The 13,232-nt window shown below is 54.6% G+C and overlaps 2 protein-coding genes across 2 annotated transcripts in view; one reads left to right on the plus strand and one right to left on the minus strand.

The window, feature by feature from the left end:
• The first annotated feature begins 233 nt into the window (after positions 1 to 233).
• On the plus strand, positions 234 to 8,012 carry LOC103208754 (KH-type splicing regulatory protein). Its single transcript, XM_007954488.2, has 18 exons — positions 234 to 324; positions 961 to 999; positions 1,323 to 1,362; positions 2,328 to 2,377; positions 2,670 to 2,741; positions 3,470 to 3,527; positions 3,833 to 4,007; positions 4,142 to 4,240; positions 4,619 to 4,717; positions 4,801 to 4,903; positions 5,385 to 5,485; positions 5,597 to 5,741; positions 5,842 to 6,002; positions 6,091 to 6,200; positions 7,071 to 7,159; positions 7,265 to 7,465; positions 7,578 to 7,655; positions 7,735 to 8,012. The coding sequence occupies exons 4-18, from the start codon at positions 2,335 to 2,337 to the stop codon at positions 8,010 to 8,012; spliced, it is 1,812 nt and encodes a 603-aa protein (XP_007952679.2). The 5' UTR covers positions 234 to 324; positions 961 to 999; positions 1,323 to 1,362; positions 2,328 to 2,334.
• A 2,552-nt stretch (positions 8,013 to 10,564) lies between these two features.
• LOC122151449 (adenylate kinase isoenzyme 1) overlaps positions 10,565 to 13,232 on the minus strand; it is a 37,415-nt gene continuing 34,747 nt past the window's right edge. The window contains exons 2-3 of the mRNA XM_042782765.1: positions 12,794 to 12,988; positions 10,565 to 10,633 (exon numbers count right to left, since the gene is read on the minus strand). Coding sequence (XP_042638699.1) covers positions 10,565 to 10,633; positions 12,794 to 12,988 — 264 coding nt within the window. The remainder of the gene's footprint in view (positions 10,634 to 12,793; positions 12,989 to 13,232) is intronic.

Below are 13,232 nucleotides of genomic sequence, written 5' to 3' on the forward strand. Positions count from 1 at the left end.
TCCCATTGAGAGGGATAACGTTTGAGCCTGCGGCCTGTCTAAGAACTCTGCCTTGGCTGTTTCAACAAATAGGCTCTTCCCTCCATCATTGGGGGAAGCCACTTGTGGGCCCAGCAGCAGGACTCGCAGGTTGTGGTAATTTGACAGTGTTCTGAAAAGTGGAACAAGCCCTGCTGATGGTGTTGCGTTTAGTAGTAACTCTGCTGTGTTTCCTACTTCATTTCTAGATAGCAGCCAAGATTGGAGGCGACGCTGCTACAACAGTGAATAACAGCACTCCTGATTTTGGTTTTGGGGGCCAAAAGCGACAGTTGGAAGATGGAGGTAAATTCCCGGTGCTGCCTTTGCATGGGAAGAGGGGTCGTAGAGGGAGAGAGCAAGGCACCTTTGTTGAAGGGTGGCTTGGGTGGGGGGAATTTGCTGCCATTTGGTCTTTTAAACCCTCAGCGATCCCTGCTTTGTTCATCGTTTTTGTTTGGTTCTGCCATCTTGAGGTATCAGGTAGCAGAGGAAGATGGATTGTTTGTGATAGGTTCTGGGTGTAGGTTCTTGAGATCCTTCTTCCTCTTCTGGTGGCTTTAAACACACGTTGATGTTATAAGCTGGGTCCAAAGTTTGGCTGGCCCACGGGCCTGGACATCACCCACAGTGGTCAAAAACAAATTATCAACTGAATGACCAATCCTGCCTCCTTCCCACAGATCCCATCTGACCCAGGCAGGTGTGGCCTGCAGTGGCTGCCATCATTTTTCATGGGATAGAAAGGACTTTTTGACTTGGGTGCTGGTGGTAGAATGGGGGGGGATCTGGTCCCCTCCAGGGTTGGTCTTTTCTAGCTGCTTGTCTGAGCTCTGGTTCTGGGGATCAGGGGGCTGTTTGTCCAGGACATGTGGCACCAACATCAGGTTTGAGGCAACTGTGAGTGGGTGGGTGCTGCAAATGACATCCTCTCTTTCACAGACCAACCTGAGAGCAAGAAGCTGGCCGCCCAGGGAGACTGTAAGTCCATGGGGTGATGCAGGCAGAGGGCAGCACCAGGGTGAGAGAGGGTTTGAGGGGTTAGGATCAAGAAACACCAAGCAGACGATAGCACTCCTTTCTGGAGTCTCCGGGTGTTGGTAATCTGGGGTCCGTGAGCTCAAGGGATCCTAGCATCCCCAGGAATACAGGCAGTATTCCACGCATGGACTTCCCTAAGGAGGGTCCATGGTGCTTGTCGGGCACTCAAGGTGGATCAGCGCCACAGGGCCTGAGCTCCATCTCGTTTTTGGATTCCCTGAGAGGCACTGGGGCAATCTTTCCATTGGATTTTCTCTTTGCAGCAATCAGTTCTCAGCTTGGACCCATCCATCCTCCCCCGAGGTAAGATGTGGGAGTATGCTGGTTCCCCGTCCGCCTTTCTGACTGCCTTTGGCAGGCATTCTCTGTCTGGGGCGGCACTGCTGAGGTGCTCGCTTGGCTGACTGAGGACCCAGAGGAGCTGCACCTGATCCTTGTGCTCCCCTTTGGGTGGGGGTTAAGCTTATAGTAGTCAGCTGTCATAAGGGAATGGTGGTCTCAGCCCCTGTTGCTTCCTTTGTTGGGTGGGGACAACAGCAGGACATGGACATCTGTCTCCCAAGAAAAGGCTGAGCAGGGCGCTTGACTTTTTTCTCATTTGTCTTCTGCAAATACTCAATCCCTCTGTGGTCATTGAGCCTGGGGGCGTCTTTTCTGCCTTTTTGTGGTCCCAGATAGACTTAGATGGACCTGATGTCATGTTTCCCAAGGAGTTCTCCTTTTCAATGGGATGGAAGTTTTATGGAATAGGATAAAAATAATCTACTAGAAAAATGGAGTCACAATAGTGCAGAATCAGTATTTTTGTTATCAGAGTCAGCTGACATGAAAGTTCTCTTGTGGGTTGTTACAGCACCTGAATGCTTGTTCTTACCCTGAGTCGGAGGACCAGCCCTGGTCCATGGGCCACACTGACCCAGACCAGCCCTCTGGCATAGGTGGGAAAGCAAAGCCTCAAGAAACATGGTGCCACAGAAGTGTATGTGAACTGCTGTATGGAAAACGAATTTGCTCTGAACTTTTACCCAAATCACAATTAAAAAAAAAAAAACCTGCCTTTTGTGGCCACTGCTCTCATTAAAAAAAAAAAAAGCAGCAGCAGCATGGTGCCCTGCCATAGGAAAGGGTGTCTGTGCTGAGGTCAGACTGTGTTAGGCCTGTGGAGTCCTGGTCCCCATGTTGTAGGAAGTGGGATTAGAAGCCAGAAACCTGGAGCTCCTGCCCACCCTTTCCCACTCAGGACTGATTGCCAATGTCTCTCTTTCTAGGACTTCGATGACAGAAGAGTACAGGGTCCCAGATGGCATGGTGGGACTGAGTAAGTGTGCTCAGTGGTTAGTTCCCATTACTTTGGGAGAGACACCAGCGTTTCCCCTTGCAGGGACTGTATCCCCTGAGCTCCTGTCAGCCCAGGAGGCTTGGGTCTGAAAGGGCCACTTGTTTCTGCTCTTGTTCATCTCTCCTTTGTCCTCACTGGACGGGAAGACAGGGAGCTCTTGACCTGGCTGCTTCCCTCTTCCAGATACGAGGGACTGGGGACCCCTCCTTATGGTGTCTCATGGCTCTGGGTTGACGTCCTCAGTCTGCCTTTCTCCTTTTTGTCTTCCTAGTCATTGGCAGAGGAGGTGAACAGATTAACAAAATACAGCAGGACTCAGGCTGCAAAGTACAGATCTCGCCAGGTATGGGTACCTGGGTTCCTGCCAGGGTGGGGGCTAGCATTAGCTGCCTGCATGTCTGTGGTGAACGTGGAAGTGAGGTGAGCTGTGTGTTGAGAACTCACTCAATACCAGGCCAAGTGCAGTGTCTCACCTCTTGTGGATCTGTGACTGTTCTCATTTTGCGGGGACAACGGGGATTGGAAGATCTAGAATTGAATACAGGAGGCATCGGTCTAGACTCTGCTCTGAACCTGTGTATCACCACCTACATCAAAGGCCTAACAAACATAGTGGACGTGAATGAGGCCAGGTGGTGAACCAGAGCAGTCGCTGTGCAGTCAGGCCTGGGATTCGATCCCAGTTCTGCCTGGTTGCTTGTCGAGTCTGAGACAAGTTGTTCCCCTCTTTGCCCCTCACTTTTCTGAGTTCCTTGGTACCTGCGTGGCAGGGATTTCTGAGGAGTAACTTGATTTCTAAAGAACCTTGGCTATAGTGTGCCATCAGTGGTCGTGCGGGTATGGAAGGTTGGCCCACTGTGGGGCTTTCTAGGAACTGCGTCTATTTTTGCCCCATATTTAAGAACTCTGCCCTTACTGAGTTTTAAGTTGCTTGCTCTGGGCCTTGCCTGGAGCATCCCCCAGGGGTTGGGGAGGTAAATGGACTTGTCAGACTGCCAGGCAGTGGCAGGGGGGCCTTTCTAGTGTCTGCAGGCCAGCACAGGCACTGACCTTCTCTCCTCTTCTCTCCAGACAGTGGTGGCCTCCCTGAGCGCAGTGTGTCCCTCACAGGAGCCCCAGAGTCTGTCCAGTAAGTTCCTGGCTGCCCCAGGAGAAGAAGCTCTTATGGCCCCAGGGCTTCCGAGTCAGGTCTCTTGGTAGTCGGGGTGAATCCCATGCTGTGTTCTCAATCCCTGCCCCCTCTAGGGTGACACTGCCATCTGGGTCCCCTGGATCCTAAAATCAGGGACACCTCTAGGATTGACCACTCAGCAGTGACTGCTCCCTTCCTAGTAATCAGTTAGATACTCCCTGCAGACACTTCCCTTGGAGCTGGGTGGGCCCCCAGAGTACATCTCTTGTCAAGTGGTGGCACCTTGTTCTTCCCCTTACCAGGAAAGCAAAGATGATGCTGGACGACATCGTCTCTCGAGGTCGCGGTGGCCCCCCAGGGCAGTTCCATGACAATGCCAATGGGGGCCAGAATGGCACTGTGCAGGAGATCATGATCCCTGCGGGGAAGGCCGGCCTGGTCATTGGCAAGGGTGGGGAGACGATCAAACAGCTACAGGTGAGAAGTCCTCTTCTCCATGTCTCCATCTCTGTCGATGTCTGTCCTGTCTGTCCTCTGACTGCGCCCGCCCTCCCCCACCTATGGAAAGTGGTGTGAGAGCCTGACGCTCACAGTCAACCTTCACGATAAAGGAACGAGCTGGAGTGAAGATGATCTTAATCCAGGATGGCTCCCAGAACACCAATGTGGACAAACCTCTCCGCATCATTGGCGACCCCTATAAAGTACAAGTGAGTGCGTCCTGGAGCAGAGGGGCAGGCGGGTGGTGTGCGGGACATGTCTTCACTGGAGAAGGGGGCAGGCGTAACGGGGTGGCTTTCAGGAGCAGAGCTGCTTCCTCACTGTCCGCTTGAGCACGTGGTCTGAGCCCCTGATACTGTCATCTGCGTGCTGGGTGCTGGCAGTTGCCTGTGCTTTGGGAGAGTATGGAACCTGGAAAGAACCCAGCAGGGTCCTGTGCCAGGCTGTGCACGTGTGTGTCAGGCCTGATCCTGGGTCCCAGGCACCTGGGGGGTGGCATGTGCTCTCTGTGCTGTGCTCATATGGCCCCATGCCCTGTGTGTGGCTCTTTTGTGCCCTGTGTGTGGACTGTGCGCCTGTGTCTCCAGCAAGCCTGTGAGATGGTGATGGACATCCTGCGGGAGCGTGACCAAGGTGGCTTTGGGGACCGGAATGAGTACGGATCACGTATTGGCGGAGGCATTGATGTGAGTGCAGCCTTCCCTGGTGGGCAGCAGGGGGCAGCAAAGGGGCAGGACGGAGCTAAGCCTCACGCTGGCCCCTTCCCCAGGTGCCGGTGCCCAGGCATTCAGTCGGGGTTGTCATCGGCCGGAGTGGAGAGATGATCAAGAAGATCCAGAATGACGCTGGTGTACGGATACAGTTCAAACAAGGTCAGAGCTCAGCCTGGGAGGGGAGGGGGATGGGCAGCCCCTTGCAGACTCACACCACAGGCCTCTGCCTACCTATCACCCAGCCAGCCACCTGTGTGGGAGCCCCCACCCCCCAGTTTGGCCATGAAAATGTACCTGTCCCTTTTTCCACATGACAGTTCATTGAGAGATGAGTGACTGGTCATCTTCCCATCACTTGTTGCTCCTTTTCCACCCCAGAAACCCCAACAGCAGGCTCTAGCAGCACAGCTAGGGAAGAGAATCCTCTCTTTTGGTTTTCAGAGAGTTGTTAGTTTTAGTTCTCTAAAAACTCAAGAGCTAGCATGGGGGGTGCTGGACACAGGTCCCTAGGCTGTGTCCTCTAAGCCCCCCGAGTATACTGGGTACAGTGAGGGCATCTTAGACACCCAGAGAGGCAGAATGTGGCGTCTCTGTTTTGCTCTGCTCTTCCATCCGTCTTTGCCTTCTCTGCTGGTCACAGATGACGGGACGGGTCCTGAGAAGATCGCGCACATCATGGGGCCTCCAGACAGGTGTGAGCATGCAGCCCGCATCATCAACGACCTCCTTCAGAGCCTCAGGGTAGGTGACCACGAACCCTGAGGGGCCAGGGCGTCCACCGTGTGCTCACAGCTGGCCAAGCATTCCTGGGGCACTCCTCTGCTTACACCCCTCCCCTCCCTGTTCTTGCAGAGTGGTCCTCCCGGCCCTCCCGGTGGTCCAGGCATGCCCCCTGGAGGCCGGGGCCGGGGCAGAGGCCAGGGCAACTGGGGCCCCCCAGGCGGGGAGATGACCTTCTCCATCCCCACTCATAAGTGCGGGCTGGTCATCGGCCGAGGTGAGTATACCCACATGCGCCAGGCCCCACCCCTCGCTCCCCACCCCTCGCTCCCCACCTCCTCTCCCTGTATCCCCTTCACCTGCTGCTGCTCTTGCAGGTGGCGAAAATGTGAAAGCCATAAACCAGCAGACAGGCGCCTTTGTGGAGATCTCACGGCAGCTGCCGCCCAATGGGGACCCCAACTTCAAGTTGTTCATCATCCGAGGCTCACCCCAGCAGATTGACCACGCCAAGCAGCTCATCGAGGAAAAGATAGAGGTGGGCTTGTGAGGAGCTCTTGAGGGCTAGGCTGTGTTGCCATGCCTGTCTCCCAGCCTTCTGACCTCAATCCTGTGCTCTTTTGCAGGGTCCTCTCTGCCCAGTTGGACCCGGGCCAGGGGGACCTGGCCCTGCTGGCCCAATGGGGCCCTTCAACCCTGGACCCTTTAATCAGGGCCCACCAGGGGCTCCTCCTCAGTGAGTATTCCCTTTGGCTTCCTACAGTTTGGGACATGGGGTTGCTGTTTTGGCAGGAAGCGTGATGGAGCTCAAGTCACCACCCAGAGTCCCAGCCTAAGTGCTGATCTTAGGGTCTCAGGCCCTGGCCTGGCAGCCTCCTGGTTTTGTATGAGTTGACTCCCACTCCTAACGCCACCCAGTTGTTTCAGAGTGGAGCTGTGTTCATGGGGTTTTCAGTGGCTGAGGTTTTAGAAGCTGATCTGTTGTTGTTGTTGTCATGTGCCGTCAAGTCGGACCCGACTCATAGCGACCCCTCCTTGGGTTTCCGAGGCAGTATCACTACGGAAGTAGATTGCCCAACCTTCCTTCCGAGGAGTGCCTGGTGGGTTTGAACCGCTAGCCTTCTGGTTAGCAGTCAAGTGCCTTAGGCACTAGAAGCTGATGGTGAAGCCTTTTTTCCAAGGTGCCTCTGGGTGAACTTGAGCTGCCACCTTTTGGTTTAGCAGCCAAATGTGTTGACTGTTAGCACCACCCAGGGATTTTCTTCATTTTGTGGACAGTAATAGAAAAAAAGTTTTATGAGTGATGACCCCAATCTCTACCCATGTACATACCCACCATGTATTTTTTGTGCCTGGTGAAATTGAGGGCTTCTGTTACGTGTCCTTGAGCCATCACAGGCCAGCCTTTCATGTCACTAGTTGTCTCACACCTTCCCTCCACAAGGATCCTGGAGTTGACCACACAGGCGGGCATTTCTTGAGTCTGGTGGTCTGGGCCTGTCCTCTGGCCATATTCTTTCTTTCAGCCCTCCACCCATCCTTGCCCCCTCCCCAGCACAGTGGCCACAGCCAGGAGAGAACTGTGTGTGTCTTTTTTATCCTACAGCGCCGGGGGCCCCCCTCCTCACCAGTACCCACCCCAGGGCTGGGGCAATACCTATCCCCAGTGGCAACCGCCTGCTCCTCATGACCCAAGTAAGTGATGGGTGCCTAGATGAGGAGGGGCCGGAGTGTCCAGGCAGGAAGGCAGCCCGCTACTTGTGCTCCCTGTCTCAGCACTTGTTCCCCTTCCTGTGGCAGATAAAGCAGCCGCTGCCGCGGCAGACCCCAATGCTGCCTGGGCTGCCTATTACTCGCACTACTACCAGCAGCCCCCGGGCCCTGTGCCAGGACCTGCGCCAGCCCCTGCGGCTCCCCCAACTCAGGGGGAGCCTCCACAGCCCCCACCCACTGGCCAGTCAGACTACACCAAGGCCTGGGAGGAGTATTACAAAAAGATCGGTGAGTGTGCAGCGCCATTGAAGGGGTTCTGGTTCTGTTGGGGAAGGGCTGAGAACCGCGCCATCAATGAGCTGCTCTTTGACCTTTCTGATGGCCTTGCCCACGCCCACAGGCCAGCAGCCACAGCAACCCGGAGCACCCCCTCAGCAGGACTACACGAAGGCCTGGGAGGAGTACTACAAAAAGCAAGGTACGTGGGCGGCCGGGCAGGATGGGGGATGGCAGTCGCCCCGCAGCCCGCTGCTCACACCTCTTGCTCCCCACCACAGCTCAAGTGGCCACCGGAGGGGGTCCAGGTGCACCCCCTGGTTCCCAGCCAGACTACAGTGCCGCCTGGGCCGAATATTACAGGCAGCAGGCCGCTTACTACGGACAGACCCCTGGCCCCGGCGGCCCCCAGCCTCCGCCCACACAGCAGGGACAGCAGCAGGCAAGTGGGAACTGCCACCCTCCTCCTCCTCCTTTCTCCTTCCAACCCCCAGCCACCGTCCATCCTGCCTTAGTGGGTAGCGCCGGCAACCCCTTCCCCTGCGGGGTGTGTCCCTGATGCCTGCCTGCAGCGGGGCCGAGTGGCCGAGGTCTCCGGGAGCCCCCGCCAGCCGGGGGGGCGTGTGCGCTGGGTCCAGAGGCTTAAGAAGAGGCCTCCGCCGCCAGCCTGCTTGTTCCTGTGTGACGCTGTCATGACGTGGGGGGAGCACCCGGAGAGACACAGACGGGACTCTGGAGCTGGTGGGTAGTTGGGGAGGGGGGGGGCAGCAGACAGCTCGGGGCTGGTCGCCGGCCCGGCTGCCAACTCACTCAAACCTGGCCACGAAGTTGGTTTTTCCCCTCTCTGCATTACTTTTTTGGTTTTTGTTCCTTTTGTTCTTCGAGTTTTAAACCCGCGGTATTTTTCCTCGCGTCCAAGTGACTGTGTTGCAGGCGGCCCCAGCATGGGGTCAGCGCTGCTGGCCGGGCAGGGATGAGGGGAGGCCGCCCGGCCCGCCCAGCTCGCTCGCTCGCCCGCCCGCCTGCCCGCCGCTGTGTCCCGGTCTTGTCTGTGAAGTGGGCATGACGATCGTTGCCACCTTCCAACCTACCTCACAGGGGTGTTGTGGGGACACCGTGATCTCAGAAAATGTTGATGTTGTGACGCGCTGGGAGCCGCCCACCTTCCTCCAGGCGAAGGGCACCCCCACCCCCACCCCGAGCGCTTCTTTGCCCCTCTCTGTCTGGCCCTGCTGCTGTTCCCTGCTGCCGCGCCCGCCCTCTGTGTGCTTCTCCCTCCTCGCCAGCAAGGAGCCAGTCCCTCGAACACCTGACCAGGCAGTGAACACACATCCGCGAGCCCGGGACAGGGCCTGTCGCCCCCGCTGCCCTCCCTCCTGCCCTGCCTCCCCCTCCCCTAGTGACCGATTCCTATCTCTCCCCTCTCCGCAGGCTCAATGAATCGAATGAATGTGAACTTCTTCATCTGTGAAAACCTTTATTTTTTTTTTTTTCCATTTTGTTCTGTTTGAGGCTCTTTTTTGTTTGTTTGTTTGTTTTTTTTTTTTTGGTCTGGCGAGAGAGCGATGGCTGCCACGAGGCCATGCCGGGAGCCCTCGCTGTGAGTGGCCCCGGGATTCGCGGCCCACGTGGGCCACGCTCTCGCTCTCTCGCACGTTCTGTGTGTCTCCCATCCTTTTCCTTTCAAAACTGGGATCCTTCATGTTGAGCCCGCCATGGAAGATGGCGAGGACTAAACCTCTGCAAAACAAACAAACAAGACAGAGAGAGAGAAAACCAAAAGCGAAACAAATTCTATAAAATTATATATATATATATATAAATCTCTATCTCCAGTCTCCTGAGACTGCCTCTTTCAGGGTTAACACAATTCATTTTCTCCCTATACCATCCTTGGCCCTCTTTCTTGTTTTTAAAATAAACTTTTTAAAAAGTCACTCTTGCTATTTCTTTGTTTTAGTTAGAGTTGGAACATTCCTGGGACCAGGTGTTGGTATTGCAGAACAAGACCCCCTGCCTCCAAACCCATCCCCGTCCCCCCCCCCCCCCCAGCAAGCCCTCGGCGCCTCTGCTCCTCGCTCGCTCCTCCTCCCATTCTAGCTCGCTCCCCGCCGCCCACCCCCTGCCCACCCAGGACTGGTCTTCGTGTTTCATCTGTTCAAGAGGGGATTGAAACTGAAAACAAAAATTGTATGGCAGTTTTTACTTTTTATCGCTCGTTTTTAACTTCACAAATAAATGATAACAAAATCTCCCCGTGTCTGCTGGGTGCCGTCTGTCTCCCCTCTGGCCGTAGTTTTAAAGCCGCTGTCTGTCGTTCAGCTGTTGTAACCGCCTGGTGATGGTGATTGGGAAGGACAAGTTTTGTGTTGGTTTTTTTTTTTTTTTTTAAATAGTTTTCTGCAGGTATACTGTGCTTTCTTAACATTTTTTTCTTTTTTCTTTTGGTTAAATAAAGTGCTTTTTGTTTAAAAGCTGTATGCTGGCCGCAGTTGTCTTTGTAGGCTCGGTGGATCAGAGTGGGGTATGGCGCCCTCACTGAAAGGGGGAGCACGTCGAGCCCAGCAGCACTGCCTTCCCCTCCCGCTTCTCCCTCTGGGTGTAGGCCCACGGGACGTGGGTTCCCATGGATGCACCTTGCCACAGAACATACCCAGCGCTGGGCCTCCAGGACGGCCTGGCCCTGATCCGGACCAGGCTTTGGCCTGTTTTATTAACGGTTAGACCCAGCAAGTTCATTAAAGTGTTGCCCGTCCCAGTGTGGGGACTAAGGCCGTGGCAGCTATTGGACCCTGGGACATTCTGCTGCAGATGATTAGAGTGGCCCTTTTGAAATCGGGGGTCAGTGACCAACATTTGAACCCAGAATCTGGCTGCCTGGGTCCACAGTGTGTGGCAGTGGCAGTGACAAATGCTGCCTCTAGGTGGGGCCATCACAGCCCCCATGACCTCCAGGTGGCTGGGAACCCGCCCCTGTGGGCATGGTTGGTGATTTGGGGCACTGGTCCCAAGACGGCGCTTGCTCTGAGGTTCAGGAGGGTTGGCTAGGTCGGAACCCAGGGGCCAGCACCATGTCTTACCACCCACGAGTCCTGCGCAGCCCTGCCTGGCTCACTGCAGGCTCTCAATGACACAGCAGCACTTGGCAAAAATGTTCTCCGGGGCCTCTTCTGCCAGGATCTAGAGGAGGAGAAGCCAGCTCTGAGTCACAGCAAGGACACTACCCAGGACCCCTCTGACAAGCCTGGGGGACAGACAGCTCCCCATGCCTCTGAGAAATTAAGTGCCCAGGACAGCTCCAGTGAGGGAAGGGGGATGAGTCAGGAAGGTTGTGTGGGCTGCTTTGGGAAGAACATAGGTGGTCACTCAGGCACAAGCTGCCTGGGCAAGGGGACAGTATGGTTGTCCTTGCTAGTCAAAGGTAGCTCCGTAGGATGTGGCAGTCGCCGCCTTTGAGAATGCCTGTCTAGAGGAAGGGAGAGGTGCATGGCGGGCCCTCCCCTGCAGACAGGGATGGGGACATCGCCAGCATTCCCTTGTATCGTCATGACTGCAATAGCAGAATGGCAGGGTGTCCCTACTTCCCACCTTGAGTCTGATCTGGATGGCTGCACTTGACTTGCACTGTGGATGGCCAGTTGCTCTCACCTTTGGTTGGGCTGCTGTTTTCGAAGACTGACTTATTTTCATCTCTGTCTTTGGAACAGATTTGCTGAAGGAGCTTGGGTGGTTCAAGTGTTTGCTGTTGGCTCCTTCTGGCTTCAAAGGTTGAAGATTCAAACCCACCTAGTCGCTCACTGGAAGAGAGCCCTGGCAATCTGCTTCCATACAGAGAGTAGTTGGGTGCCGTGGAGTCTGTTCTGACTCGGGTGACCCCGTGTCACAGAGTAGAACTGCCCTAGAGGGTGTTCTTGGCTGCGATCTTCAGAGGAGCAGATCACCCGGTCTTTCTCCCCCAGAGCCACTGGGTGGCTTTGAACCAGCAAACCTTTTGGTTAGCAGCTCAGCTCTTAACTGTTGCACCACCAAGACTCCTTCCTTGAAGACTGCAGCCAAGAAAACCCTACAGAACAGTTCTGTTCTGTCCTTTGGGGTCGCCATGACTTGGGGCTGACTCCATGGCAACAGACAACAAATTGGTTTGGACCTCCAGCCTTGTCAGAACCTGAGCCTCTGCTGTGTAAGGAGAAAGAGGGTCTACCCACGCACTCCCCATCCACAAAATGGAAAACGGGTCCACGGCAGGTGGACCCTGCCCAAAAGGAGGGAAAGCGCAGAACAGAGCTCAAATTCATTTGCAAACCAGACTTCCTGCATCCACTGAAGGTGGAGGAACTCCCAAATCTGCCCAGACACCATCTTTAAATCCCATGATGCTATTGTTGAGCCAGACAACAGTTTAGGCCAATTAACGTATTACCCTCATATAACATGCATAGCCGTGTAGGAAACTAACGGGGTGTGTGTGTGTGTGTGTGTGTGTGTGGTTCACAAAACCCATATAACGCATGGAGTTATTTGTGTAAACAGTACTAAAGGATGTTTGCCTTGAGCACGGCACTCTAATAATATTTAAGTGTAAACTGGCAACAGCTAAACTAAATCACAGGTGAGAACTTCCAGGGACAGAGAGTCTGAACTTTTTACCAAAAAAAAAAAAAAAAAGCCAAACTCACTGCCATCGAGTTGATTCCGACTCATAGTTACCCCACCTTGAATTTCCAAGGCAGTAAATCTTTATGGAAGTAAATTGCCCAGTCGTCCTTCTGTGGAGTGGCTGGTGGGTTTGAACCACCAACCTTCTAGTTAGCAGCCAAATGACTTAGGCACTACACCACCAGAGCTCCTTAAACTTGTTGTTATGCGCCGTTGAGTCGGCCCCGACTCTCCTAGCGACCCCTCCTTGGGTTTCTGAGGCAGTATCACTATGGAGGTAGATCGCCCAACCTTCCTTCCAAGGAGTGGCTGGTGGGTTTGAACTGCCCGCCTTCTGGTTAGCAGTCAAGTGCCTTAGGCACTACGCCACCAGAGCTCCCCTTAAACTTGTTAGTTGCCATTAAGTCAGTTCCAACTCAGCAACCCTAGGTACAACAAAAACTAATGGTGGCCAAACACTGTGGGTGGAGGTAGGGAGCATGGTGACACGGTGTGAAGGGTGGAACCAATGTTGAACTGCTGAGGGAGAAACTGAATGGATGTAGGTTTGGTTGTGTATATGTTGCCAAAAACAAAAGATTAAAAAAAAAAAAAAAAAGTGAGGCCCAGTGAAAATGCCCTGGACCAGGCGAGGTGAGGCCCTGTGCTGTGCAGCTGGGTGTGCCCTAGGCTGGGGGCACCTACGTTTCGAAGCAGGTTCTTCTGTTGGTAGAAACTCAGCACGGGCTGGCACAGTGAGTAGTGGGTCTCCAGGCGCCGACGGATGGCAGCCTCGCAGTCGTCAGCCCGGCACTCCAGCTGCCCACGCCGCAGCACCCTCCGCACCATGGTCTCCATGGAGCAGTCGAACACGATGACCACGTTGGGGGCTCGGCCCACCTAGGCACGGAGAGAAGGAAGATGGGTGAGGAGCAGGCTGGGAGGGATGGCCTCCCTCTGTCCCCACCTCCCCGTCAGGGATCTCAAGAGAGTCAGCGGGTTTCAGATCCCTTTTATGTTGTTTTTTCTTTAAGTTTTTTTCTTACGGGCATTTTTTTTTTTTTTTAATTTTTAATTTTTGCAGTTTCCTCCCTTCTCCTTCCACCCCTGGTAACTAACAAGAAAGTTTCCTTCCATATATAAA

The sequence above is a fragment of the Orycteropus afer genome, unplaced genomic scaffold (genome assembly GCF_000298275.1).
Source record: "Orycteropus afer afer isolate SDZICR_OR568_19922 unplaced genomic scaffold, OryAfe1.0 scaffold00461, whole genome shotgun sequence".
NCBI classification, from domain to species: Eukaryota; Metazoa; Chordata; class Mammalia; order Tubulidentata; family Orycteropodidae; genus Orycteropus; species Orycteropus afer.

Coding starts and splice junctions, on each gene's coding strand:
- LOC103208754 (XM_007954488.2), top strand. CDS start 2,335: ATGACAGAAGAGTACAGGGTCCCAGATGGCATGGTGGGACTGA. Junction 3,528..3,832: donor GGAGCCCCAGAGTCTGTCCA/GTAAGTTCCTGG, acceptor TCCCCTTACCAG/GAAAGCAAAGATGATGCTGG. Junction 5,742..5,841: donor CGGGCTGGTCATCGGCCGAG/GTGAGTATACCC, acceptor CTGCTCTTGCAG/GTGGCGAAAATGTGAAAGCC.